This window comes from Anser anser (genome assembly GCF_964211835.1).
Source record: "Anser anser genome assembly, chromosome: 23".
NCBI classification, from domain to species: Eukaryota; Metazoa; Chordata; class Aves; order Anseriformes; family Anatidae; genus Anser; species Anser anser.
Window position 1 is genome coordinate 1,626,403 of NC_139744.1, and position 27,597 is coordinate 1,653,999.

At 72.0% G+C, this 27,597-nt stretch overlaps 3 protein-coding genes across 3 annotated transcripts; all 3 read left to right on the top strand.

Annotated features, from left to right (window-relative positions):
* Positions 1-356: 356 nt before the first annotated feature.
* Positions 357-7,907, top strand: RAPGEFL1 (Rap guanine nucleotide exchange factor like 1). The gene is given in 16 exon segments (XM_083809141.1): positions 357-813; positions 2,795-2,873; positions 3,284-3,425; positions 3,427-3,435; positions 3,520-3,617; positions 4,120-4,232; positions 4,331-4,498; positions 4,586-4,683; positions 4,816-4,938; positions 5,020-5,198; positions 5,280-5,370; positions 5,495-5,545; positions 6,559-6,646; positions 6,757-6,821; positions 7,350-7,404; positions 7,667-7,907. Coding segments are annotated over 16 exon segments (1,926 nt in total). The 5' UTR covers positions 357-371; the 3' UTR covers positions 7,792-7,907.
* Positions 7,908-8,351: 444 nt separating this feature from the next.
* Positions 8,352-20,493, top strand: WIPF2 (WAS/WASL interacting protein family member 2). Its single transcript, XM_083809209.1, has 8 exons — positions 8,352-8,926; positions 15,824-15,929; positions 16,293-16,425; positions 16,567-16,695; positions 17,071-17,721; positions 18,732-18,950; positions 19,066-19,167; positions 19,623-20,493. The coding sequence occupies exons 5-8, from the start codon at positions 17,271-17,273 to the stop codon at positions 19,661-19,663; spliced, it is 813 nt and encodes a 270-aa protein (XP_083665335.1). The 5' UTR covers positions 8,352-8,926; positions 15,824-15,929; positions 16,293-16,425; positions 16,567-16,695; positions 17,071-17,270; the 3' UTR covers positions 19,664-20,493.
* A 459-nt stretch (positions 20,494-20,952) lies between these two features.
* CDC6 (cell division cycle 6) lies at positions 20,953-25,695 on the top strand. The gene is made up of 11 exons (XM_083809145.1): positions 20,953-21,181; positions 21,830-22,088; positions 22,282-22,557; positions 22,665-22,864; positions 23,027-23,187; positions 23,311-23,417; positions 23,518-23,761; positions 24,075-24,139; positions 24,294-24,499; positions 25,167-25,307; positions 25,386-25,695. The coding sequence occupies exons 1-11, from the start codon at positions 21,107-21,109 to the stop codon at positions 25,473-25,475; spliced, it is 1,824 nt and encodes a 607-aa protein (XP_083665271.1). The 5' UTR covers positions 20,953-21,106; the 3' UTR covers positions 25,476-25,695.
* The last annotated feature ends 1,902 nt before the right edge of the window (positions 25,696-27,597 follow it).

A 27,597-nucleotide genomic window follows, 5' to 3' on the forward strand; every position in this document is an offset into this window, starting at 1 on the left:
TGGGGGGGGGGCGCGTAAAGGGGGGGGGGCGGTGTAAAGGGGGGGGGGGGCTGCCACCGACTCCCCACGCGTGACCGCGTCCCGTGGAGGCGGAGGTGGGGGGGGGGGGACGGACGGTAGGACCGGAGGAGGGGGGGGCCCGGGGGCGGGCAGGGGGCGGCGGCGGGGCCGGGCCGGGGCGGGGCGGGGGCTGGCGGCGGCGGCTCGGCGGGGCCGCGGCGGGGCGCAGCGCGCGGCAGGCGCGGGGCAGGCGGAGCGCGGCGCCGGGGCCCGAGCCCCGAACGGAGCCCCCCCCCCCCCGCCCCCCCCCCCCTTCCCTCCCCCCCCCTCCCATTCTCACCACCCATGGGTCCCTGAGCCCCCCCCCGGCCATGAAGCCGCTGGAGAAGTTGCTGAAGAAGCCGGGCTCGCACCTGCCCGCCCGCCCCCCCGGGGCTGCCCCCCCGGCCCCGCTCCCGGTGCCCCGGCGGCGGAGCCTCTCTCGCCCCCTCTCCTCCCCCGAGGAGCCGGGGGGGCCTCGGCCGGCCGAGGGGGGGTGGTTGGAGCTGCGGCCCCCCCCCGCCACCCCCGCCCCCGAGGCTCCGCCGCGCTCCCCTTCGGCTCTTTCCCCCTCCGAGCTTTCCCCGGGGGGGGACCGCGACCGGGAGCCGCTGCCGAGCCCGGAGCCGCCGCCGCCGCTGCCGCCCCCCCCCGCCGCCGCCCGCTGCTGCTGCTGCTGCCCCCCCGCCCCCCCCGCGCCCCCCGAGCGCCTCCTGACCGCGCTCCTCGAGCGGCTGCCGGCGGGGGGGGCGCACGGCCGGGGCTGCGGAGCAGGTACCGGGGGGGGGGGGGGGGGAGGATTTTTTTTGGGGGGGTGGGGGGGGATGCGGGACCCCGGGGGTGCGGGGATTGGGGTGCGGGGGTGGGGGGGGGCTGCGGGGGGGAGGGGGGGCGCGGGGGATGCTGCGGGTGGAGGGGGGGTGGCACCGTGCAGAAGCGCGGGGGGGGGGGCTGCAAAAATTGGGGGGGGGTCAAGGTCAGGATGAGGCCTTGCGGGAGCGGGGCCGGGTGGGGGGGGTGCGGGGTGCGGGGGGGGGTGTCCCCGAGCACCCTGCGGGGGTCGGGGGCTCTGCGTGGCGCCCTGCGGGGGGGGGCGGGGGGGGGGGCACCGACTGCGGGGGGGGGCGGGGGGGGGGCACCGACTGCGGTGGTGCGGAGCCGCCGGCAGCCTCCCGGTTAATGGTTAACGTTGTGCCGGTGCTAAAATTAACCCCGGGGGGGGGGGGGGGGGGGGGGCTGCGGAGGGGGTGCCCCTCACCCCCCCCCCCCTTTATTTTTATCCCCCCCTTCCCACCGGCCGCTGCGGTTCCCCGAGCTGCTGGGGGGGGGGGGTTCGGGTGGGTGGGAGCCAGGTGGGCTGCGAGCGCGCCCCCCCCACCTGCAGCCCCCCCTGCTCCGGCCACCCTTCTTCTGGGGGCAGCCGGGGTGGGGTGGGGGGGAAGGTGGGAGCCCCCCCCCCCAAAGCCGTGGCTGGGCTCCAGGGAAGGTGCCGGGGGCCGGGGTGGGGCTCACCGAAACGAGGGAGCCCTTGGGGTGGGAGCGAGCCAGGACTGGCAGCGCTGGCTCTGCCTGCACCAACACGCTGCCAGGCCCGGCCCTGCGGTGTGCGGGGAGCGCGGGGGGGCCCCCGGTGTGTGGGCAGCGTGGGGGGCCCCCCCCGAGCCGGCGGGGATCCGGGGCTCCCAGCAGCGGGCGGGGGAACGCCGTCCCTTCACCTGCTTTAGCGCGAAGCTGGGGTCTGCGGAGGGATGGGGAACTGAGGCAGGGTTGGAGGGGGTGGGACGGGCGGCTGGGGGTGTCCGGGGACCCCCCCCCTCTGCCGCTGGCTGCTCTGCACGTCCCACAGGGTCCCGGCACTGATGCGCGTAGGAAGGGCCCCCGGGGGTCTGGGCTTGTGGAGGAGCTGCAGCCCCTTGGGGCTGGGGGGTTTGGGCATCTTCTGCCCCCAAATAGAGCCTGGGGGGCGGCTGCACGTGGGGCTGGGGGGGCCGGGGGCTGTGCACCTGCCCGGGCCCCCCCACGCTGCCGCTGCCCACCCCAGGCCCCGCTGCGGTTGCAGGATGCTGGATGTGGGGTCCCGGGCTCGGCACGGTTTTGTGGCCAGGTTAACGAGCGGGGGGCTGGTGGGGGCAGCCCGGGGGGGGGCGTGGGGGGGGTCACCGGGGACCCGCTCCCACCCTAGGCCAAGGGTTGGCGCAGGGACGCCCACGTGGGGCAGGGCGAGGAAGCGGCGCCGTGTCCAAAGGTCAAGGCAGCGGCAGGGCGCAGGCGCGGACGGGGCCACCGGGCACCGCGCCGGCTGCGTCCCCTCCGTGCCCCGGCACCGGCGGCCCTTGGGCGCACCGCGACGGCTGGGGCTCGGCTGGGCCGTACCAAAACGCCCTCCCCAGGGCCGCCCGTGGCAGCCCGGAGAGCTCCGTGGTGGCATCCCCGGCACCGTCACCTTGTCCCTCGGTAGCAGCGGCTGTGCCGCCTGCCCCTCGCCCCCTGCCTCAGTTTCCCCACTGCTCGGCCCTCCTGGAGCCGCGTCCCCGTGTGCCCGCAGCGGGGCGTCGCGCGGCTCGGGGCCTGCCCGGCGCCTCTGCCCCCGCTCCTCCCGGAGCCGCCGTCCCCGCGGGGCTGGGAGCGGGGCCCTGACTCAGCGCGGGGGCTCAGCGGCGGCTCGGGAATCGGCCTCGCTCCCCTCGCCGGGTGGAGGTTTTGGTGGTGTGGGGGGGGGTGCCCCCGCCCCTGACCCCCTCCCCGTTTCCCCCAGACTCGCTGCTGGACGACATCGTGCTCACGCACTCGCTCTTCCTGCCCACCGAGCGCTTCCTGCAGCAGCTGCACCAGCAATATCCTTGGGGGGGGGGCTGGGGGGGGCACGAGGGGGGCAAAGGATGCGATGAGAGTGGGCGCGAGGGGGGCACGAGGGTGCGGTGACGAGGGTTGGATGCTGGGCACGGGAAGGGCACGGTGGTGACACGGGGGTGACGGTGAAGGTGCAACCGGGGGGACACCGGGTGGGCACGGGGACACCGGGGTGGGCACGAGGACACCGGGGTGGGCACCAGGGTGCCGCGAGGGTGCCACACGGGGGGTGCGGGGGGGGGGGGCGCAAGGTTGCAATGAGCTGGAGGGTGTGAGGAGGGAGCTGGGGGGAATGAGGGTGGGTGCCAGGGTGCCGCGAGGGGTGCGTGGGGACGGGTCGGGGTCCCCGCTGCTCCCTCCCCCCCCCCCCCAGTTGCCTCCTTGACGGTGCCACCTTCGTGCTGGCGGGCGGCAGCCCCCCGGCGTGCTGGGAGGAGGGCGCGGGGCTGCGGCGCAAGCGCGCGGTGCTGGCCGTGCTGCTGCACTTCCTCGAGACCTACAAGGGGCTGCTGCAGGAGGAGGAGAGCGCGGGGGAAGGTGATCAAGGTGGGTGCTCCCCCCCCCTGCCCAGCCCCACCCCCCCCCGCCCCGCGTGGCCCCGCCGCCCCCTGAGCCCCCCTGGGCCCCCAGGAGCTGTACCTGCTCATCATGAAGGACACGGCCCTGTACCACGAGCTGGAGGACGACATCCTCAAGCTGCACCAGCTCGTGGAGACGGTGGAGCTGAAGTGAGTGAGGGCCCTTGTGGGGTCCCCGTGGGGCGCTTGGGGCCCTTGTGGGGTCATTGTGGGGCGCTGGGGGCCCTTGTGGGGTCCTCATGGGGTGCTTGGGGCCCTTGTGGGGTCCTTGTGGGGTGCTTGGGGTCATCGTGGGGTGCTTGGGGTCCCCATGGGGCACTGGGGGTCCCTGTGGGGTGTGTTGGGTGTTTGTGGGGTCCCCGTGGGGCACTGGGGGTCCCCATGGGGTGCTTATGGGGTCCCCATGGGTGCTTGGGGTCCCCATGGGGTGCTTGGGGTCCCCATGGGACATGTGGGGTCGTCATGGGGTGCTTGGGGTCCGCGTGGGGTGCTTGTGGGGTGCTTGAGGTCCCCCTGGGGGCGCACGAGGTTGTGTTCCTCGGGGTCACCTGGGGTCTGGGGGCCATGAGCTCAAAGAGCAAGGACCCGTGGGGGGGGGGGGGGGGCTGTGTCCGTGGCACCCTCGGGTGCTGAGGCCGCCGCGGTGCCGCAGGGTGGCCGACGAGACGCCCCCCCCGAGCAAGCAGGTGAAGCCGCTGTTCCGCCACTTCCGCCGCATCGACTCCTGCCTGCAGACCCGGGTGGCTTTCCGCGGCTCCGACGAGAGTGAGTCGGGGGGGGACAACGGGGTGGGGGGGTGGGGGGGGCGAGGGGTCCCGTGCGGCTCTGACAACCCCCCCACCCCCCCCATCCGTCCTCCGCAGTCTTCTGCCGCGTCTACATGCCCGACCACTCGTACGTCACCATCCGCAGCCGCCTCTCGGCCTCGGTGCAGGACATCCTGGCCTCGGTGACGGAGAAGCTGCAGTACTCGGAGGAGCAGAGCGCCCGCGAGGACGCCCTCGTCCTCGTCACCGTGGCCTCGTCCGGAGGTGGCCACGGGCCTGGGGGGGGTCGGGAGGGGGGGTGTAGGGTGCAGGGCAGGTCGGTGCTGACCCCCCCCCTCGCTGTCTGGGCAGAGAAAGCGGTGCTGCAGCCCAGCGAGGAGTGCGTCTTCACCACGCTGGGCATCAACAGCCACCTCTTCGCCTGCACCAAGGACGCCCTCGACTCGCTGGTGAGCACCCCGGGGGGGGAGCCTTCGCGGAGGACCCCGCGGCACGGCCTCCCCCCGCTCCAGCCTCCTCCCGGTGCCTCCCCCCGCCCCGGCCCCGACCCCCCCCTCCCCTCTCCCTTCGCTGCCTCGCAGGTGCCGCTGCCCGAGGAGATCCCGGTGGTCCCCGGGGACACGGAGATCCACCGCGTGGAGCCCGAGGACATCGCCAACCACCTCACCGCCTTCCACTGGGAGCTCTTCCGCTGCATCCACGAGGTGGGCGGCCAAGGGGGGGGACCTCCAAAATACCCTATGGTGGGGGGGGGTCCTTAACCGTGTGTGACCTTACGCCGGCAGCTGGAATTCGTGGATTACGTCTTCCACGGGGAGCGCGGGCGGCGGGAGACGGCCAACCTGGAGCTGCTGCTGCAGCGCTGCAGCGAGGTGCAGCACTGGGTGGGCACCGAGCTGCTGCTCTGCGAGTCGCTGGGCAAGCGCGCCCACCTGCTCAAAAAGCTCATCAAGATCGCGGCCATGTGAGCGCCAGGGTTTTATTTGGGTCCGGGGGGGGGGGGGGTCGGGGGGACCCCGCCGGGTCTCAACCCGCCGCCCCCCAGATGCAAGCAGAACCAGGACATGCTGTCCTTCTACGCCGTCGTCATCGGGCTCAACAACGCGGCCATCAGCCGCCTGCGCCTCACCTGGGAGGTGAGGGGCTTTGGGGGGGGGGGGGGAGGGGGCTGGGACCCCCCTCCTCGGGGCTGGGACCCCTCCGTCGGCACCCGGACCCCCTCGGGGTGCTCACGCCCCCCCCCGGGTTTTTGTCTTGCAGAAGCTGCCGGGGAAATTCAAAAATCTGTTCAGGAAATTTGAGAACCTGACGGTGAGGGAGGGGGAGGCCGGGCACGGGGGGGGGGGGTGTGGGTTGGGGAACCCCCGGGGGTGCCTGGGGGCTCTGTGGGGTTTTTGGGGAGCCTGTGGGTGCGTGGGGGCTCCGTGGGGTCTTTGGGGTGCTCGTGGGTGCCCAGGAGCAGTGTGGGGTCCCTAGGGAGCCCTTGGGTGCCCGGGAGATCCGTGGGGTCTCTGGGGAACCCTTGGGTGCCTGGGGGCTCTGTGGCATTTTTGGGGAGCCTTTGGGTGCTTGGGAGTTCCATGGGGTCTTTGGGGAGCCCGGGGGTGCCTGGGGGCTACGTGGGGTCCCGGGGGAGCCCTTGGGTGCCCGGGAGATCCGTGGGGTCTCTGGGGAGTCTTTGGGTGCTTGGGAGCTCCCTGGGGTCTCTGGGGAGCCCTTGGGTGCCCAGGAACTCTGGGGGGTTTTTGGGTGCCCGTGGGTGCCCGGGAGCTCTGTGGGGTCCCTGGGGAGCCCTTGGGTGCCTGGGGGCTCTGTGGGGTTTTTGGGGGAGCCTTTGGGTGCTTGGGAGTTCCATGGGGTCTTTGGGGAGCCCGGGGGTGCCTGGGGGCTAGGTGGGGTCCCGGGGGAGCCCTTGGGTGCCCAGGAGCTCCGTGGGGGTCCCTGGGGAGCCCATGGGTGCCTGGGGGCTCTGTGGGGTCTTTGGGCAGCCCATGGGTGGCTAGAGGGCCTTTGGGGAGTCTGTGGGTGCCCAGGAGCTCTGTGGGGTTTTTGGGTGCCCATGGGTGTCCGGGAGCTTCATTGGGGTCTTTGGGGAGCCCATGGGTGGCTAGAGGGCCTTTGGGGTCTCTGGGGAGCCCGTGGGTGCCCAGGAGCTCTGTGGGGTCTTTGGGGAGCCTGTGGAGTCTCTGGGGGTCTCTGTGGGGTCTTTGGGGTGCTCGTGGGTGCCCAGGAGCTCCATGGAGGACAAGGGGGGGGGGGTCCTGGGCATAGCGCTGCCACCCGTGGGGAGCCCCCCGTCCACCCCCCCCCAATTACCCCCCCAGGACCCCTGCAGGAACCACAAGACCTACCGGGAGGTGCTGGCCAAGATGAAGCCCCCCCTCATCCCCTTCGTTCCGCTCATCCTCAAAGGTCTGGGGTTGGGGGGGGGGGACACAGACTTTTTGGGGGTGTGAGGGGGGGCGGTTGGGGTCCTGCGGGGTCCCCTCACCTCCCCGTGTACCCCCCCATCCCCCCCCCAGACCTGACCTTCCTGCACGAAGGCAGCAAGACCCTCCTGGACGGGCTGGTCAACGTGGAGAAGCTGGTGGGTGTCCTGGGGGGGGGGCACAGCCAGGGGACCCCCGGGGGTGGGGGGGGGGACAGCGAAGGTGGGGGGGGCCCTTAGTGATGGGACCGATCCCTGTAGGGTGACCTGGGGGGTGGGGGGGGGCTGTGGGGTGCGGGGTGCTCGGTAGCATCCCCATAGGGGGAGATGGGGGGGGGGGAGAAGGGTTCCTTGGGGGGGGGGGAAGGGGGGGATCCCTGGTTCCTGGGAGGGGAAAGGGGGGGGTGCAGGGTGCCTTGGGGGGGGAATGGGGGGGTGGTCCCTAGGGTTCCTGGGGGGGGGAAAATGGAGGGGTCCCTAGGGTTCCTGGGGGGGGAAATGGGGGGGGAAGGGGGGGTGTCACCAGTTCCTGGGGGGGAAATGGGGGTGGTCCCCGGGGTTCTGGGGGAGGGGAAAGGGGGGGGTCCCTGGGGTTCCTGGGGGGGGGAGGTCCCGGGTTCCTTGGGGGGGGAAATGGGGGGGTTCCCCGGGTCCAGGTGCTGACGGGGGGGGTGCTCTGTGCCCCAGCACTGCATCGCTGAGAAAGTGAGGACCATCCGCAAGTACCGGAGCCGCCCCCTCTGTGAGTAGGGGGGGGGGGTTCCCAGTGCCCCCCCCCTCCCCATCCCCACCCCCCTTGGACCCCTCCCCAAATCCTCACTGCGGGGGGGGGGGGGTCACAGAACAGGGCTGGGACCACGGGATGGGGCCCGGCACCCTCCGTGGCCCTGCTCCCCTCCCCTGGGCTCCAACCCCAGGCCTGGGGGGGGGGGGGGGTCCCCCACAACCCCGTGCCCCCCCCCCCAAGCCCCTGAGCTCCCCCCCCCCGCCCCCCCCATTTGCAGGCCTGGAGCTGGAGGCGTCCCCCAGCCAGCTGCAGACCAAGGCCTACGTGCGGCAGCTGCAGGTGATCGACAACCAGAACCTCCTCTTCGAGCTCTCCTACAAGCTGGAGCCCGGCGCCCAGTGAGCCGGGGGGTGGGGGTCCTAAGGGGGGGGCCGGGGGGGTCCGGCCCCCAGCACTGACGCACTTTGGCCGGGGGGGGGCAGGGGTTTGGGGTCTCCCCCCACATCCCCCCCCCCACTCCCGTGTTTCACCCCCATAGGGTTGGGTGTGGGGTGGGTCCCGGCCCCGGGATTTGGGGTGGGGGGGCTGTGGGGGGGGTCCTGGCCCCCGGTTTGGGATGGGGGGGGCGATGGGGGGGGGGGTCCCGCCCCTGCCCCCACCCCCTCACGGGGAGCCCCCCCCTATTTTTGTATGTGTTCCCCGCCTCCCCCCGCAGCCCTGCTTCTGCCCATGCCCGGGGCGCTGCGCCCCAGAATGTATATATTTTGTAACCAAAAATGCCGTCTTTAATTGTAAATTTATTTTTTAAGAAAAAGGAGGAAAAAAAAAAACAAAAAAATAATAATAAGGAAGCCCCACCGCCGAGCCTGAGGCCCAATAAATGGCTGTCCCCGTGCCCGTGTCCTGCCTCTGGGGGGGCTGCTGGGGGTGGGGTGTGTGTGACGTCATGGTGGAGTGACGTCATGCTGGGAGTGACGTCAGAGGCGTGCTGTTGGCGTCACGGCGGGCCGCTACCGTCTGCGGGGCCTCGACCTTCTCAGGGTGGCCGCGGGCTGACGCGGTGACCTTCCAACATGGCGGCTGCAAACAGCGAGCCACGTGACTTCCCAACATGGCGGCTGCAGAGGAAGTAGCCTGACCTTACCAACATGGCTGCCAGGAAATAAAACCGCCTGAGCTTTACACAGGGAGCGGCGGCCCCTGAGGTTGGCCGCGTCATCCCCGGGCCCTGAACGGCTTCTCGGCCCCCGGAGGGTCTCCACCGCCCCCGGGCCGCATGAAGAGCGGGGCGCCCTCACCGTCATCTTGACCTTCCCAAGATGGCGGCCGCGCGCCTGCTCCTCACCTCCCTCCACACCGCCCTTCCCAATATGGCCGCCCGACCTCCCCAACATGGCGCCGCGGCCCGGCCGCTGCCCCTCCCTCATCCGGCTTCTGCCCGCGCAGGCGCAGGCGGGGCGGCGGCCGCCATTTTGTTGGGCGGACGGCGGCGCGGGGCCGCGTTTCCGGGTGCGGCGGGAGGAGGCCGCGGGCGGCGGTGAGGAGCGGGGGGGCCCGGGGGTCTCTCGGGGCGCCGTGGCCGCGCTTGTACCGGGGCCTGTGGGGGGAGGAGGGCGCCGGAGGGGGGTCCTGTGGGGCTGGGGGGGCGCGTGGGGCCTATGAGGGGGCGGTGGGGGGGGTGGGAGGGGGATGTGGGGGGGGTGGGGGTCTGTGAGGGGGGTGTGGGGGGACGGGGGGGGTGTATGGTGGCGGGGGGGGGACACGTGAGGTGTGTTTGGGGCTATTGGGGGGGCGTGGGGCCCGTCAGGAGGCAGTGGGGGGGGCAGAGTGTGTGTGTGGGGGGGCATTGGGGGGGGCAGGGGTCTACAAAGGGGCAGAAGGGAGTCTGGGGGGTCGTAAGGAGGCAACGGGGGGGGTGTGGGGGGTGTAAAGGGGCAGTGGGGGGGGTGTGGGGCCCATAAGGAGGTAGTGGGGGGGGCGTGGGGTGTGTGTGGGGGCGGTGGGGGGGTTGTGGAGCTATAAAGAGGCAGAAGGGGGTCGGGGGGTCCATAAGGAGGCAGGGGGGGGGGCGTGGGGTCTGTATGGGGGCAGTGGGGGGGGTAGGGAATCCATAAGAAGGCACCGGGGGGGTCTGGAGGGCCATAAGGAGGCAATGGGGGGAGGTTGGGGTGTGTAAAGGGGCAGTGGGGGGGGGCAGGGGTCTATAAAAAAGCATAAGAGGGTCAGGAGGCTCATAAGGAGGCGGGGGGGGGGGGCATGGGGTGTGTATGGGGGCAGTGGGTGGGTTCTGAGGGTATAAAGAGGCAGAACGGGGTCGTGGGGTCCATAGGAAGGCAGTGGGGGGGTGTGGGGTCTGTGTGGGGGCAGCTGGGGGGATGTGGGGTCCCTAAAGGGGCAGTGGGGGGGTCAGGGGGTCTGTGAGAGGGCAGCTGGGGGAGTGGGGGGTCCATAGGGAGGCAGTGGGGGGGGTGTAGGGTGGGTAGAGAGGCAGTGTGGGGGGGTGTGAGGTCCCTAAGGAGGTGGGGGGGGCTCACACCGGGACCCCTGGGCAGAGTGCCCCCAGCCTGCCCTCAGGGGAAGGCTCCGGCCCCGCCCTCCCTTCGCCGTGTCCCCCCCCCAGCAGCTCCCCCCGTGAGCCGCCACCTGCCCGGGGCCTTCTGGGTGTCGGGGGGAGGAGGGGGGGGCGGAATTGGGGCTCCTGGGGGGTCCCCAAGGCACCGCCGCCTCCCCTCGGAGCCCGCTGCCACCGATCCGCGTCCCGGGAGGCCTCGGGGGTGGCGTGGGGGGGGTGTAAATGCGGTGAGCTGCCGGCCGTGAGGCCGAGCTTCCACTCACTGGGACCCCGCTCCCCCTGGGGGGGGCAAAGCCTCTGGGGGTGCCCAGCTCGCCGCCAGCCCCGCGGGGCTCTGCGGGGTGCTGAGCTCCGGGGGGGGGCGGTTGTGGGAGCCGGCGCTGTGCTGGGGTTTGTCTCCCTGCCGCCCCGGCTCTGCCCTAATTAGCTCTTCCCCGGCCCCGGCTCTGCCCTAATTAACTCCTCCCCGGCCCCGGCTGGTGGTTTTTTGGGGCCAGGAGGAGGAGGAGGAGGAGGCAGGAGCTGCCTCCCGACGACCCTCAGCTGCCTGTGGGGCGCTCCCCGCTCCCGATTTTCCCCGTCCCGGGAACCAAACGGGGCCGGTGGGGGGGGGGTGTGTGGATATCGACCCCCTCCCCGATATCACCTGCATGTGGGTGGGAGGTGCGGGGCTTTGCGGGGGCTTTGCGGGGCCGGCGGCAGCACGGGACCCCCCTCGTGCCCCCCGCACCCGAGCGAGGGCGGGAGACAAGAGCGAGCTCGGTGCCACCCTGTGCCTGGCATCGGTGAGCGGTGTCCTGGGGCCACCGTCCCCCCCCCGCCCCCCCGGGTTGCTGCCTTCTACCCCCCTTGCCCCCCCCCCGACGCCGTGAGTTGGGTTTATTTAAAGTAAAATAATTTTTGGCCCCAAATCGGCCGGCGACGCGGGCGCGCGAGGCCCCGCAGCTCACGGCGGCTGCGGCCGGGGGACGTCAGACCCCCAAATTCCAACCCGTTAACGAGCCGTAGGGCTTAACCCCCCCCCCCCCCCCCCAAATTAAGACCTCAGCATGAGCATGCCGGGGGCTGGGGACGCGATCCAGGAGGAGGGAGCGCGGCTTCGACTCCCGGGGCTGTGGGGGCACCCGGGGGGGGCTGCCGCTGGGGTCCTGCGCCTCGTGGCGGGGCGTGCTCGTGGCCAGCACCCCCCAGTGCCGTCCCCCAGCCTCTGTGTCCCCTCCCCGTCAGCGTTCGTGGCACCCACGGCCCTAAAATGAAGCCGAGCACGGACCCGGCTGTGCGGGGACCCCGCTTGGCTCGCTTCCCCCCCCCAGCCCCAGGTTTTGGGGCCCTGTGGGGCGGCCCTGCCCGGCCGTTTGGGGCCGTCACACCAGCGGGACCCCTGCTGCTGCCCCCCCCCATTGATCCCGTGCCCTAAATCCGGCCGGCGTGCGCGGTGCCTGCAGCTTCGGGGCCTCGCGTGAGCACCGGCCGCCCCCCCTAATTCCCCTCCCTGCGCACCCCCGTGAGGGAAGGGGCCTTTCCCCCGCCCCCTAAACCCCGACGAACCCAGCGGGGACGTTTTTCCGGGCGGCTGCTGCCTCCCGGCCGGGTCTTTGGGGTTTTGGGGCCCCTCGAGGCCGCCCCGAGCGCGTCCCCGGCCGGCCCCTGCCTGGGAGAACCCTGCCGGCACTTGGCCGCCTCGCGCCGCGGCCCGCAGCTCTTGCGAAAGAGGCACGGCCCCAGCGCCTCCGACCTACTGGGACCTACTGGGAGCACTGGGGAGAGGCAGCGGAGCTGGCGGCGCCCCGGTAGCCAGGAGGAGGAGGAGGAGAAGGAGGAAGGCGCACGGCGAGGGGAGCGGGCGGCGCAGCGCCGGGGCTTCGCGACGCAGCGACGCCTCGTGGGGACGCCGCTTGTGCGTGCCGGCGCCGCCAGGGCTTTGGCGACGGTCCTGGGCCCCGGGCTCAGCACCGGGGGCTCAGCACCGGGGGCTCAGCCCCCGGCCTCCGGTGAGGCTCAGCCCCCGGTGGGCCCGCTGCCACCGAGGCGCCCGTCCCGGCGGCGTTTTTCGCCTCGCCTCGTGGCTCAGCCCGCGGGCGGCACGGCGGCTGTTGGCGTGAGCTCGCGGTGGCAGGCTGGAGCTGGAGACGTGCTGCCTGCCCCCCCCGCCCCCCCCGACACCACCGGGGCCGTTTCCCCGACAGCTCCGTGCCCCGGCGGTGGGAAGAGAAGAGCCGCGGGTTCCCCCGGCCCGCCTCGCTCCGCACCTGGCACCCCCCTGAGCGCACCCCGGTGCTGCTGGGTGTGTGTGGGGGGGGTTATAAAGCACCCCGGGACCTCTCTGAGGCCGCTCGGGGCAGCCCAAACCCACAAATTTTCCCCGGGTCAGCTCTGGCCGCCTCGGGGGGCACAGGCGGGACGGAGCCGTGGCTCCGAGCGGCTCCCGGCCGCTCCCCTCGTGTGCCGCCTCCGCCTCCCCGCCTTCCTCTCCCTCCTCACCGGCACTGGGGGGGGGTCTGTGCCCTCCCAAAAAGGATTTTTCCTGCTCCTGGGGGGGTCTGTGCCCTCCCAAAAAGGGTTTTTCCTGCTCCTGGGGGGGTCTGTGCCCTCCCAAAAAGGATTTTTCCTGCTCCTGCCTCTGCCAACCGAGCTCGGCCCAGAGCCGCCGGCGCGTCCCCGGCTCGGGGTCCGGGGGTTACGGGGGGGGGGGTGGGGGGCATGTCCCCACCGAGGGCTGCGGAGCCCGTCCCGTAATCATCAGAAACATTTTATTCGGGGTTTTGTTGGGAAGCGCGTCGTCGGGGACTGGGGGCCGTCGGTGATTCCCGGCCCCGAGGTCCCACCGCGGCTCTCCGTGGGGTAAATCATTTAGGGCGCCGCCTCGGCCCCCCAGGGAAGGAAGGGGCTGAGACGCTGGGGAAGGCAGGGCCTGAATTCGGGGGGCGGGGGGGGGCGAGGCTTCGGGTGGGGAGCTGGGGGGGGGTTCAGGAAAAGGAGCCCGGCGAGGTCCGGGCCTTGGGAGCCGTCCCCAAACTGGTGTGGCCGCGTCCCGCAGCCGCCCCAGGGAACGCCCAAAAAACCCCAGCCTGCCGCCCTCGGGGCACCGGCGGCACCCGGGGTTGCTTTTGGGGGGGTGTCTCGCTCCCCCCCCCCCCCGCAGTGAGCAGGGGGCTTGTAGGGTGCCCGCAGGGGGCGGCCCGGGGTGCTGTGCGGGCCCTGGGTGCTGAGCGGGCACCTCTGGGAGCCAGCGGCGGGTTCAGCCCCCGAAATCGGGGCCGTTTGAAGCATCCGAGGGGGGGGGCCCTGGGCCGAGCCGGGCGCGCGTCCTGCTGGAGGACGGCAGCTGCTGAGCGAATTCGGGTGGTTTTTTGGGGGGGTGGGGGACGCACCGCTGGGCGTCGCTTTTTGGGGTTTTTGCCCCCGCCTCGGGCCTTTCCCCGCGAGCTCAGGGGGCTGCCACGGCACCGGGAGCCCCCGAAACCCCCCCAGGGGTGGGCACGGGGAGGGCCCCACGGTGGTGGGGAGCTGCAGGGCGGCCGCCGCGTCCCGGGAGGTCTCCGCACGGCAAACGCGAGGCAGCGAGGGGTGTTGAGCGGCGCTGGGGGGGCTTTTTTTCACCCCCGGAGGGTTTGGGTCACGTCTCCCTGCCCTTCGCCACCCACGGCTGCTCCCAGGACCGTCAGAGATCTCGGGGCTGTGGCCTGAAGGCGGGGGGAGGACAGCCCCAGCGCTCCCACCGGGGTCTCAGCACCGCTCAGCCCCCTTCCTCCGGCCCGGCTGCTTCTTGCTTTCTGCTTCTTGCTTTTTTTTTTTTTTTGCTTTCTGCTTTTTACCTTTCATCCGAGCGGGGCCGAGCCGCAGCGCCCCGCTTCCCGGGGGCTCGGCGCCGGTTTCTCCCCGAGCTGCTTCGGGTTCAGCTCCTCCCTGCCCTCCTCCCGCGCTCTGCCAGCTCGCAGCCTCTACCTGGGCGCGGGTAAATATATTCTCCCCCCCGAAAGGGGCTCCCGGGGGGGGAAATGCCCCCTCTCCTCCCCGGCTGCACCCCGGGAGGTGGCCCTGGGGGATGTGGGTCGGCGGCGGAGGTGACGGCCAGCGGTGCTGGCTCGGGTCCGTGACACACGGGACTGAGTCAGGAGCCCCGATCCCCGAGTCAGGAGCCTCGTTACCGGCCGTGCTTCTCGGCAGCAGCTCTGCTAAGCACCTCCAGCCCGGCTGGCTCCGGCCGTCCCCTCCTGACACCGCGCTTCGCAGCCCCCTGGGGACGCGATCCTGCTGCGGGCAGGGAAGGAACCGGGGAAGGAGCCGGGGAAGGAGCCGAGGAAGGACGGAGAAGAAGCGCACGGGGAAGGAGCAAGGAGAAGGAGCAAGGAGAAGGAGCACGGGGAAGGAGTACAGAGGGAAGGAGCACGAGGAAGGAACCGAGGAAGGAGGAGGGAGAAGAAGCACATGGGGAAGGAGCCAGGGAAAGAGCAGGGAGAAGGAGCTCACGGGGAAAGAGCCCCCAGGGAAGGAGCCGGGGAAGGAGCCAGGGAAGGAGCATGAGGAAGGAGGGAGAAGAAGCACACAGGGAAGGAGCAAGGAGCACACAGGGAAGGAGCATGGGGAAGGAGCCGAGGAAGACAGAGGGAGAAGAAGCGCACAGGGAAGGAGCATGGGGAAGGAGCAAGGAGAAGGAGCACATGGAGAAGGATCTGGGGAAGAAGCCAGGGAAGGAGCCGAGGAAGGAGGAGGAAGAAGCAGCACAAAGAGAAGGAGCAGGGAGAAGGAGCACACGGGGAAGGATCTCCTCCTGCTCGGACCCGTCCCGGCAGCTCCCCGGCGCGCCCGTGCCGCGCTGGCTGCGATCCCGCCTGGCCGCGAACGCCGCAGCCCCGCGTGGGGCTGCCGGGCCGCCTCGGCGCAGCGTCCCCCCCCCCCGCAGAGCCCGGCGGGGCGCGTTTCGGCAGCAAGGTGCGGCTCGGGGGGCTGAGGGGACCCCTCGGGGGGGGGGAGAGGGCCCTGTGGAGGTGCCGCCAGGGACCCGGCGATCCCGAGGGGCTGCAGGGGTGGCTCCTGCCCGCGCCCGCTGGCTCAGCGGCGGAGCCCCTTCTCGTTCGGGTGCTTTCCGTGGTTATTTTCTCGCTGCTGAGCTCTGCTGCCGGGCTCGGGGGCAGGGGGAGCCACAGCAGCACCGCGGGGCCCCGTTGTCTGCGGGGCCGGCCGGCCCGGGGACGGGCCCTGTCTTATTTTAGGCTCCGTGCGCCGCGGCAGCAGTGAACCGTAGTTTATCCAGCGGGAGCTGAGGCCGAGAAGGGGGTCTGAGGTTTAAATACCCGACACGAGCCCTTACAGAGGGCGCGGGCGCCTGCCTTCCGTCGCCGGGGTTGTAAAGGAGCTTCTGGGGTAAAGGCGTTCACAGCAGGGCTTTTCCTGGGGGAAGGAGCCCGTGGCTTCAGAGGGGGGGGGTTTGTTCCCCCCTCACCCCTCGATCTGCCCCCGAAACGGGGACCCTGAGCGGCTCCACGTCACCACGTTCCTATTCCCTTCGCCGCCGCCGCCGTCGGGTGGCTGCCGTCGGAGGCACGAGCTGGGCCCCGGCCCCTCGTGGTGCTCCCGGGCTCCCTCCCGGCCCCGCTCAGTCCCTGCTGCGGATCCGCGGCCGCTCGGCCCTCGAGGGGAGCTTGGGGTGCCCGCGGCACATCGAGGCGGGTTTGGGGACACGCCGGGGCCGTGGGGCCGGGGCCGGGGCAGCTCCGGGTGCAGATCCCGTGGGTGCAGCACCCCGGGGGCCTCCCACGGCCATAGCCCCGGGGGGCGAGGCGTCGCGGCGCTGTCCCCGGGGCCGCGTTCCTCCTGCAGCTCTCCCTTCCGTCCTCACCTCTCCCTCTCTCCGTCCCGCAGCCATGAGTGACCGGCCTCGGCCCCAGCACTGAGCAGCCGCGATGCCGATCCCCCCCCGCCGCCGCCGCCGCCGCCTGGCCCCCCGCCGCCCCCCACCTTCAGCCAGGTAAGGGGATTCTCTCCCGGCCCGCTGACGCCCCCTTCTTCACCCCGCCCCCTCTTCCGGCCGCTGCTTGCCCACGGCTCCTCTGGTCCCCAGACCTCCTCCGGCACCTTCAGGCGCCCCCCAGGCCGTGCCTCAGTTTCCCTCGCTGCAGTCTGCACGAGGGAAGGGGCCGCCCGTGGGCCCCTCCAGGATTTTCTCTGGCTCAGCACCTCCTGCCCCACCGTGGCTCGCCGGGGGGGCTTGCCCGGGGGCCGGGGCGCCTGGGGCTGAGCAGAAACGGGACGGGGCGATCGGGCCGTGCCCGCCGCGCGCGTTGCTGTTGGGCTGGCTCTGAGCTGCTGCTGAGCGGCCCCTGGTCCCCAGGCGAACACGGAGCCGCCGAAACTGAGCCGAGAGGAGCAGCGGGGCCGCGGGGCCCTCCTGCAGGACATCTGTAAAGGGACCAAGCTCAGGAAAGTGACGCAGATCAACGACCGCAGCGCCCCGATCCTCGAGAGTGAGTCGAGCTGCCCGGCGTGGCCCCTTGCGCGGGGCGCCGCCGTGCCCCTTTGGGGCGCCCTCCCGCCTCTCCCCGCGCCGTTCCTCCCGGCCGGAGCCGATCCTGCCCGCCGTGACCCCCGTGCCTCTCTCCTCCCAGAGCCCAAGGGTGGCGGCGGCGGCGGCGGCGGCGGCTACGGCGCGGGCTCGGCCGCGATCCAGCCCAAGGGGGGCCTCTTCCAGGGCGGCGTGCCCAAGCTGCGACCCGTGGGAGCGAAGGAGAGCTCAGGTAGGGCTGCGCTCGGCGGGGCCTTCCCCGGGAGCCCCCCCGGGGTGGGAAGGGGTCGAGGCTCTCGCCGCGCGTGCCCGAGGATTTCGGCGGTTCGGCAGCAGGGCCCCCCCCGGCTCAGTGCCCCCGCGGGGCCGCGGGCACACTGCGGTCTCCGTGCGGTGTCCCGAGCGCCCGAACCTCCTCCCCGCCGGGCCCCGAGCGCTGCGTGCGCCTCGCCCGGCGCCCCTGCCGCCCGTGCCAGCGAGCCGACGGCGGCGCCGAGCCCGCTGCCAGCTCCCCGATGGTGCCAGGCAGCTCCCCGCGGGCGCCGTGGGCTCAGTGCCGGCGCTCGGCGCCGTCCCGGGCTCCTCACTCCTCTTGCCCTCCCCGCAGACGGCTCGGCGAAGCAAACCCCGCAAGCGCCCGGCTCCAGAGCAGCCGCCCCCAGGCCCCCGGTGCCGGCCGGCAGCAGCCGCCCCCAGGACGATGCCGACGGCAGCCGAGGGTCCCTGCCGGAGCTGCCCCGCACCCAGAGGCCCTCCCTGCCCGACCTCTCCCGGCCCAGCTCCGCCGCCGCCGCTGGCGCCACCGGCATGAAGCACAGCTCGTCCGCCCCGCCGCCCCCGCCGCCAGGCCGCCGCAGCGCCGCGCCGCCCGCCCCCGGCCCCAAAATCCCCTCTTACAACCGGGAGAAGCCCCTGCCGCCCACCCCGGGACAGCGCCCGCCCCCCGGCAGGGACGGACCCCCGGCCCCGCCGCCCGGCAAACCCCCTCCGTCCCCCGTCAGCCACCGAACCGGGGCTCAAGGCCAGGCCCTCGCCCCCCCGCCGCCCCCTTACCGCCAGCCCCCCGGCGTCCCCAACGGCCCTTCCAGCCCCGTGGCCGAGGCCGCCCCCGAGCTGCCGCAGAGACACAACTCCCTGCACAGGAAGGCGCCCGGCCCCTTACGGGGGCTCGCGCCCCCGCCGCCCGCCGCCGCCTCCCCGTCTCTCCAGGGCGGCCGCCCCCCGCCGCCGGCCAGGGACCCCCCCAGCCGTGCTGCAGGTAAGGAAGAAAAAAACAAAAAGAAAAAAAAAAGCTGGGTGCTCTTCGGGGACGGAGCCCCTCTGGTGCGCCTCGGGGCGCGAGGAGCCCTCGTGGTGGGGTTTTTTTTTTGGGGGAGGCTGGGGTGGTGGTGGGGGGGGAAGCAGCGGCACCGGGACGCGGCGAGGTTCTTCCAGCACAGGGGTTGAGCGCGGGGAGGTTTCGGGGTTGTCCCATCCTGCGGGAGGCCCTGGTCCTGGGCTCCGTTTGTCCAGCTCCCCCCGTGCCTCTTGTTGGCACCGGGATGTGGCCGTGCCCCCCCCCGGTGCCCCCCCGTGCGCTCTCGGGCTCCGCGGCCAGACCGCAGCTCCCGCCTGGGCCCCGGCCAAGCCGCGCCGTGCTGCCGGCCCTGCCAGCCTCCCCGGGCCGGGTCGCAGCCGGGCTGCGGGTAATTAGCCTAACGAGGAGCCTGCGGAGGCCGGGTGGGAGCGAGGGGTTGGGTCTGGGGGGGCGTCGGGGACGGGGGGGGGGGACGGGGGGTCCTGCCACGGGACCCCGCGCGCCGCTGGCGGCGCAGACAGACCCGCAGCGCCTCGAAGCCTCGGCCGGGCAGAGCTGGGGGGCTCACGCCCACCCCGGGGGGCTCACACCCATCCTGGGGGGCTCACACCCACCCTGGGGGGGCCTTACACGCACCCCGGGGGTCTTACACCCATCCTGGGGGGCTCACACCCATCCTGGGGGGCTCACCCCCATCCTGGGGGCCTCACACCCACCCGGGGGGCTCACACCCATCCTGGGGGGGGCTCACCGCCACCCCGGGGGGCTCACCCCCACCCTGATCCGCTCTCCTCGTGGCGGGGGGCCAAGAGACGTCAGGAGCAAGCAGGGAACGTCCCCACATGTCCCAGGGGAGGACGGCCCTGTCCCTGTCCCCCCCCCACCCCGCTGAGCCGGGGTTTTCTGCCCCCCGGGGGGAGTTGGGGGGGGGCCTCGTCCCACCCCAGCCCCCCCCCCCTCTCTCCTCGCAGCCCCGCCGCCCCCGCCGCCGCTGCTGCGCAACGGGGGGCGCGACGCCCCCCCGCCTCCGCCGCCCCCCCCCTACAGACTGCACGGCTCCTCCGAGCCCCCCGGCCGAGGGAAGCCCCCCCCGCCGCCCACCCGCACGCCGGCCGGGCCCCCCCCGCCGCCGCCCCCGCCGGTGAGAAACGGGCACCGGGACTCCATCGCCGCCGTCAGGGCGCTGCTGGGTGAGTGCGGCATGGGGGGGTCCGGGGGGGGTCCGGGAGCAGCGCCGAGCCCTTTGGCTTCATCTTTCCCCCCCCCTCGCCCCGCTTTTTGTTTTTTCCCCCCCGTTTTCTGCAGACGACTTCGAGGCCAAGTACTCCTTCCACCCCGTCGAAGACTTCCCGGCCCCCGAGGAGTACAAATACTTCCAGAGGATCTACCCCAGCAAATCCAACAGAGGTAAGGGGGCCGCGGCCCCCCCGCCTTATTTTTTATTTTTATTTCCATTTATTTCCACTTATTATTTTTTATTATTTATTATTATATTTTTAATATTTATTATATTAATATTATTATGAATATTTATTACATTATTATTATTATTATTATTATTATTATTATTATTATTATTTTAATTTTTATTTTTTTATATCGGGTCCTGCCTGTCCCTGCTCCCAGCCTGGGGGCTCTCCCCCCCCCCTCCTGCTCCTCACCGTGGCCTTGCCGCGGGGGGGTCCGCACCCCCCCCCCCAGGTCGTGCTGAGCTGGGTTATTTTCAGAGCCATGAATTTTTTTTTAAGAGCCCCCCCCTGCTGGGGGGGGTGAGGGGGGCACCGGGGGGGGTGGGGGGGCTCTAACCCCTTTTTTTTTTTGGTGCGGGTGCCGGTTTCACCGTCCCCTCTCTCTCCCCGCAGCCACGCGCGGGGCCCCCCCTCTGCCCCCCATCCCCAGGTGAAAGCGGTGGCGGCGCCGGCGGCTTCTTCCTGAGCGGGGGCACGGAGCTGCTGCCCCCCCCCGCCACCTTTTCCTCCGATGGAACCCCCCCCCCACAAAAAAAACACCTCCCCGCCCCAGGAAACCTGCATGAGAACCTCCCAGCGCCTTCGTGCCCCCCCCCCCAAGCCCCATGCCCCCCCCCGGCCCTCCCTCACCCCCGAGCCCTTCCCCACCGCGGCACAAGGAGCTCGGGGGGGCGGGGGGGGGGGGGCGCGGGGCAGCCACGGAGCCCCCCCCCGGAGCTCTTCGTTTGCACAGGACCCACCGAAGGAGCCTTGGGGGGGGGCTCAGCACCGCCACGGGTCCTCCACGGGTTTCGCAGCCCCCGTTTTAACACTAAATCCCCAAATCCGGGCGTTTTACCCCACAGGTAGCGGGGGGGGGGGGGCAGGATGCGGCCCCCCGGGGGGGCTCCCTTTGCCTTACGCTGAGCAACAGCCGGTGCCGGTGGGGGGGGGGGGGGTTCCCGTTAACCGGATCCGGACGCTTGTGCTGCGGGGGGGGGCGCGGGCTGGGGGCGGCTGTACTAAAATCCTCACCTTTAACTTGTTTTTGTTGTTATTGTTGGTTTTTGTACGAGGCTGGAACCTTCCCCCCGCAGAGCTGGGAGCGAGGCGCGTCGCTGGGGGGGGGGGACGCGGTTTTGGTTAAATAAAGGAAGAAATGGTTCTCCCCGAGCGCCCGCCTCGGTCCCTGGGGGCTGCGGGGGGGGGCGGCGGGGAGGGAGGAGGGAACACCCTCCTCCCCCCCGTGAGCACGGATTTGGGTTAAATAAAGGAAATAACGGTGCGTCGGTGTCCCTGGGGATGCAGCGCCTCGCTGGGGGCTCTGCTTGGGTGCCCCAGTTCCGCCTGGGGGGGGTACTGGGAGCACTGGGGGTACTGGGAGGACTGGGAGCTGGGACTGGGGATACTGGGAGGGCTGGGGAACTGGGAGTGGGGAATACTGGGAGCACTGGGAGCTGGGATTTGGGGTACTGGGAGCGGTGGAGAGTTGGGACTGGTGATATTGGGAGCACTGGGGGACTGGGGCTTGGGATACTGGGAGCACTGGGGAGCTGGGACTGGGGATACTGGTTATATTGAGAGCACTGGGGAGCTGGGAGTGGGGATACTGGGAGAACTGGGGATACTGGGAGTGCTGAGGATACTGGGAGCGGTGGGGAGCTGGGCCTGGGGATACTGGGAGTGGTGGAGAGTTGGGACTGGTGATACTGGGAGGCAGTTCGGGGCCGTGGAGGCTCCCCAGCCCTTCCGCCCTCCACCCTCAGGACTACATCTCCCAGCAAGCCTTGCGCGCCGCGGCTTACACCTCCCGGCATGCCCCGCGCGTTGGCGCCAATTAGCCGGAGCGCTTGGCGCGGGACTTGGCGATTGGCGCCGGCGGCGCGGGAGCGCGGCCAATGGGGCGGCGGGGGCGGGGCCTGGCCGGCCTGGTGGCGGGAACTGCGGGGCTGCGGCTGAGTTGGCGCCAGGAGGTTGGTGGGGGCGGCCGGGGGGCTCTGGGGCGGCTGTGGGGGGCTATGGGGCGGCTGTGGGGGGCTATGGGGCAGGGCACAGGGGCAGGGCACCTGGGTTAGGGGGCAGGGAATAGGGGCAGGGCACCAGGGTTATGGGGCAGGAAGCAGGGGCGTGTGGGGGCCGGGATATTGGGGGCAGAGGGCTGTGGGGCATCGGGGGCAAGGCTATAGGGCGGATAGGGGCAGTGGTATGGGGTCGTCGTAGGGCTGGGGTACATGGGGCGAGGCTGGGGGGCTGTGGGGAGCACGCGTGGGGTGAGGGTGGGGGTTGTATGGGGTCACGTTGTAGGGCTGGGGGGCTGCGGGGAGCGTGCGCGGGGTAAGGGCGGCGATATAGGGTCATGTTGTAGGGCTGGGGGGCTGTGGGGAGCACAGACATGGGGTAAGGGTGGTGGGATGGGGGTTGTGTTATAGGGCTGGGGTACACGGGGCAAGGCTGGGGGTCTATGGGGAGTGCACATGGGGTAAGGGTGGTGATAGGGGGTCATGTGGGGCTGGGGGGCTATGGGGAGGTGTGGGCAGAGCGGGGGAACGCGGAGGGGGGGCGGGGGGCCAGGGGAAGCTGCGGGCGGGGGTCTCCCGGTGTGACGCTGCCTCTCCCCACAGAGCCCCCCAGCCATGCCCAGCACCCGCTCGCAGAGCCAGGCCACCATCGGCTTCCCCCGCCGGAGGAGCGCCCGCTACCTCGCCGCCCCCCCGGCCAAGACCCCCCCGGCCAAGCCCCCCCTGGATGGCCCCGACCATGACCCCGCCGCCCCGAACCTCTCGCCCTTGCCCAGGAGCCCCGCGGAGCCCAGCCCGGCCGCCCCGGCCCCGCTCTCGCCCCGGAGCCAAGCGCTGCCCCTGAGCCCCCGCAAGCGCCTGGGTGAGCCCCTGCCTGCCCCCCCCCACCTTGGGACAGGGCTGAAGCCCCCTCCCTGGGTGCTGCCGCGTGAGGCCGGGGGGCGTCCTCCGGGGTGCAAAGCGCTTTTCTCTCCCCTGCGAGCGCTCGGAGCAGCGTCGCGGTCAGGACCGTGGTGCTGGGCTGAGCTGTCCCCTCGTGTCCCCCCCCTCGGCAGGCGATGACAACCTGTGCAACGTCCCCCACGCCCTGCCCTGCTCCCCGGCCAAGCGCAGCAAGGAGAACCGGGGGCGCCGCCTGCTTTTCGGGGATGCCGCGGCCTCCCCGGGGAAGCACGGCACCCCGGAGAAGCTGAGCAGCCCGGGGAAGCCGCCGAGCACCCCGGAGAAGCCCAGCACCCCGGGGCCATCCACGCCGCTCCGAGGGCAGGAGACCCCCCAAAGCTCGGGGCGCAGCGGGGACCCTGCGCGCGCCCGGCTCTTCAGGCCCGAAGGTGAGTGCGGGTGGCCCAGGACGGGGGTCCCCAAGGTGTGTGTATGTGGGAGGGGGACACACAGCCTCCCCTAACCCTATTTTTCCTTTTCCCCTGTCCCAACGCAGGGACCTGCTACCAGCAGGCGAAGCGGGCGCTGCACGCCGCCGTGCCCGAGCGCCTGCAGGGCCGGGAGCGGGAGGCGGGCGCCATCCGGCAATTCCTGCAGGAGCACCTGGGCGCCCGGCTCCCCGGCAGCCTCTACATCTCGGGAGCCCCCGGGACGGGCAAGACAGCGTGCCTGAGCTGCGTCCTGCGCGACTGCCAGGTGCTGGGGCCGGGCTCCCCGCGGGAACCCCGAAACTTTGGGGGGTTTGGAGAGGGTCCCGCGTTCGGGGGCGAGGGGGGGGTGGGGGTCTTTCCCTGGGGTTTTACGAGCTGGAGGTGCAATGCCCTGACCCCCCCCGTGGTGTTTCCCTTTCCCCGGCAGGACGAGCTGGCGGGGAGCCGGACCGTGGTGCTGAACTGCATGGCGCTCAGCACCCCGCACGCCGTCTTCCCCGCCGTGGCGCAGCAGCTGGGGCTGCCGGGGGCCGGGAGGGAGGCGCTCAGGAGGCTGGAGAAGGAGCTGACGGCCGCGGGGCCCATGCTGTGAGTCCCGAGGCAGGGGCTGGGACCCGTATCCCGTCCTCTCCCCTGCCCTGGGTACCCCCAGGGGGTCGTGGGGAGGGGGGGATTTTGGGGCTGAGCTGAGCGTGTGTCCCCCCCCTGCAGGCTGCTGGTGCTGGACGAGCTGGACCAGCTGGAGAGCAAGGGGCAGGACGTGCTCTACACCATCTTCGAGTGGCCCCGGCTGCCCGGCTCCAGGCTCGTCCTCATCGGTGAGCACAAAATCACCCCCCCCCCCGCCTCCAAAATCGAGGTCAAGCCCCCCCTGGACCCCCTCGAAGTCCCCCCCCTTAACCCCGCTGTGCCCCGCAGGGCTGGCCAACGCGCTGGACCTGACGGAGCGCAGCCTGGCGCGGCTGCACGCCCGCCTGGCCCCCGGCCCCCCCCGCCTGCTGCATTTCCCCCCCTACAGCCGCCAGCAGCTGGCGGCCATCCTGCAGGAGCGCCTGGCCCGGGGGGGGGCCGAGCCCCTGGTGGACCCCCGCGCCCTCCAGTTCTGCGCCCGCAAGGTCTCGGCCGTGTCCGGCGACGCGCGCAAAGCCCTCGACGTCTGCAGGTGAGGGACCGGGGGGGGTGAAGGGTTCCTGCTTCCAGTGACCCCCCCTGGGGGGCTCGGGGAAGCTGGGGGGGGGCTTTTTGTTGTGGGGGGGTGGTGATAGGATGGGGGGTTTAAGCTTAAAAAGCGGAGGTTTAGGTTAAATGCGTTTATTATTAGATATACGGGGAGGAAAGATGGTGACGCCGTGTCCCGGGGGGGTCGCGGGGGGGGCAGGAGGCAGGAAAAGGGGGTGCTCGGCGCCATGGGGCGACGCGTGGTGGTGCTGAGCCTGGCTCTGGGTGCTGAGGGGGCCGGGGCCGTCTCCCCGCAGGCGAGCCGTGGAGCTGGTGGAGCTGGACGTGAGGACCCAGACCCTCCTCAAGCCCCCGCCCGGCTGTGAGTAGTTGGGGGGGGGCGTGGGGGGGTCACTGGGGGGCGGCCCCGAAGGGAGGCACAAAGCTCGGTGTCCCCCTCCCTGGGGGACAGCTGGGTTTTGTGCCACCCCCAAAAAAAAAACCCTGACCCCCCCCTCCCCCCTTTCTGCCTGCAGGTGACCCCCCCTCTGCGCCCTCCCCGGTGCCCACGCGCGTGGGGCTCCCGCACGTCTCCCGCGTCCTCTCGGAGGTGTTTGGGGACAGGATGGCGGCGGGGGGGCGCGGGGCCCCGGACACCTTCCCCCTGCAGCAGAAAGTCCTCGTGTGCTCCCTGCTGCTGCTCGCACGGCACCTGCGCGCCCGCGAGGTCACGCTGGGGAAGGTGAGGTTTGGGGCCGGGGGTCTTGGGGGTCCCTGGGGTGCTTAGAGTCCTTGGGGTCCCCGAGGTCCTTGGGCTCCTTGGGGGTCTCTGAGGTCCCCAAGGTCCCTGGGGTCCTTAGGGTCCCTGATGTTCCTGGGGTTCTTGGGGGCCCTGGGGTTCCTGGGGGTCCCTGAAGCCCATGAGGTCCTTAGGGTGCCTGGTGTCCCCAGGGTCTCTGAGGTCCCTGGGGTCCTTAGGATCCCTGGTGTCCCCAAGGTCGCTGGGGTCCTTAGGGTCCCCGAAGTCCCTCGTGTTCCTGGGGTCCCTGGCGTCCCCAAGGTCCCTGCGGTCTCTGGGGTCCTGAGGGTCCCCGAAGTCCCTTGTGTTCCTGGGGTCCCTGGCGTCCCCAAGGTCCCTGCTGTCCCTGAGGTCTTTGGGAGTCCCCAGGGTCTCTGAGGTCCCTGGGGTCCTTAGGGCCCCGGTGTCCCCAGGAGCCTTGGGGTCCCCGGGGTCCTTAGGGTCTCTGGGGTCCTTAGGGTCCCTGCTGTCCCCAAGGTCCCTGGGCTCCTTGGGGGTCCCCGAGTTCCCTGGCATCCCCGAGGTCCTTAGGGTCCTGGGGGTCCCTGGGCTCCTTGGGGGGTCCCCGTGGTGTCCCCCCCCCCACCGACGCTGCCCCCGCTGCCCCCAGCTCCACGACGCCTACAGCCGCGTGTGCCGCCGGCAGCAGCTCCCCGCCGTGGACCAGGCCGAGTGCCTGTCCCTCGTCACCCTGCTGGAGGCCCGCGGCGTCCTGCGGCTGAAGAGGGCCAAGGAGGCCCGGCTGGCCAAGGTAGGATTTGGGGGGCTGGGGGGGGGGTCACCCCCCCCACTTTGTGGTGCTGAGCCCCTCCGCTGTCCCCGTCCCCAGGTGTCCCTGAAGATCGAGGAGGAGGAGGCACGGCACGCGCTGCAGGACGCCGCGCTGGTGGGGAGCATCCTGGCGCGGGGGCTGCTTTAGGGCCCCCCCCCCCCGGGACACCACAGCCCCCCCCGGGACACCACAGCCCCCCCGTTCCCCCCCCCCGCAGCGCTCGGCGCGGTTTTAGCGGCACAGCCACGGGTACAGAGGGGGGGGGTCCCGGCTGCCCCTGGATCCAGCAGGACCCCCCCGCATTTTTCTTGTTTCTGTTGGTTTTAAGGGGTGGGAGGCTGCTGCCCCCCCCCCCCCCCCGCCACCCCCCCCATGCTCCATTTTGGGGGGGGGGGGGTGCTGCAGCCCCCCCATCTCCTGCTGCTAATAAAGTCCTGGTTCGGCGACGGGCTCCTGCCTCTGGGGGCTTCCCTCCCCCCCCCTGCTCCCTGGGGGTCCTGTGTGTGGCCCCCCCCCATTTCTGGCCCCCCCACCCTTTTTGTCCCCCCCCCAGCTGCTTGCGGCACCTCCTCCGCCTGCATTAACCGAGGGCGGCTCTGACCTCATTCTGCAGCCTCCCGGCTGCGGGGGCGTAAGGGGGGGGGCTCCAGGAAGGGGGGGCCCAGCCCTTTCCCCCCCCCTTCCCCCCCCCTTCCCCCCCATCCTGCCATTAATAACCCCCCCCCAGGGCAGTGGGAGATCTGGGGGGGGGGCCTCACCTTATCCCTGCCCCAGTGGGGGGGGGGGGGGGGCACCCATGGGTGCTGCGCTGGGTGCTGCCTGCCCTGGGGGGTCCTCAGAACCCTGGGGGGGGTTGGGGGGGGGGCAGCCCCGCTCCCACGCCCCCCCACACCCCCCCGGGGGCTGCAGGCGCTAATTGGGGCCGGGCGCTTTGATCTCTCAGCCGCTTCCCGCAGCCTAATGAGGGCCTGGCCCTGGCTGGGCCACCCCTCGGGGGGGGGGCAGGGGGTGGGGGGGGCACAATGGGGGTCCCGGGGGCGGGGGGGGGCACAAGGTAAGGGGGTGCTGCCCCCCCAGCCCTGTCCGTGTGGTCCCCGGGGCTCCCAGCACCGGGTGCGGGGGCTGCTGGGGGGGGGGGGGGGGGGCACATGGCACAACCTCAGCCTGGGGGGGGCTTTAGGGGGTCCCTGTGCACCCCCCCCCGGGGCTGTGGGGTCCCCGTGGTGCAGGACCTGGCCCTGTCCTTGTCCCGTCCCCCCCCCCGGTGCCTGGCAGGATGCTGGTGCTGAGCTGCCCCCCCCCCAGCCCCAGGGGACACTTCGGGGACCCCCAGGCAGGGACAGGGCTGGGGGGGGGGGGGTCAGGGCCCGGTGCCCCCCCCAGTGGAGCTGAGCTGATAACGGGGGCGGGGGGGGGGGGGGCTATTTGTAGCTGGGCTGTGTGCCTGGTGGTGCAGCCTCATGGGGGGGGGGGGGGGCAGCAATTTTGTGCCCCCCCACTCTGCGTCCTTGTCACCCGTGTCCTTGTCACCCACGGGCACCAGCACCCCAACACCCACTTCCATGGGGCAAACCCTTTTTTTGGGGGGGGGGGGGGGGGGTTAAGGGGGGTGCCACCACCGTGCCCTCCCCCCCCCCCCAGGGGCCACATCCTGCCCGGTGCCACGGGGGCCGGGACGGAAGCGGGTGGCACTGCGGGTGCCCGCAGTGACGCGGCGGTGACGCAGGGGCCGTGCGCCCCCCCCGACCCCCCCACCCAGGTGGGTTTGGGCGAGGGTGGCACTGGGCAGGGGGGGCACCTGGGTGCCACGTGGCCCTACGGTGTCCCCAGGGTGTCCCAGCCATGCCGGTGAGCGTGGCACCCGGTGCTGTGCGCACCCATCCCGTTGCCTCAGCACCCTGGGGTGCTGCCAGAGGGTCCCCGCCGTGTCCCCACCGTGTCCCCACGGTGTGCTGGCCGTGCCGGTGGCATGGAGAGCGTGGCACCTGGTGCCATGCACCCCTGTCCCCTTGCCTCAGCACCCCGGGGTGCTGCCAGTGGGTGCCCGGTGGGTCCCCGCAGTGTCCCCACGGTGTCCCCCCGGCGTCCCGGTGTCCCTACGCCGGTGTCCCCGTGGTGTCCCCACGGTGTCCCAGCTATGCCGGTGTCCCGGCGAGCATGGCACCCTGTATCCCACGGCCTCAGCACCCCGGGGTGCTGCCGGTGGGTCCCCACCGTGTCCCCTTGGCATCCCTGCGTCCCCCTGGTGCCCCCCCCTCGGCGTCCCGGT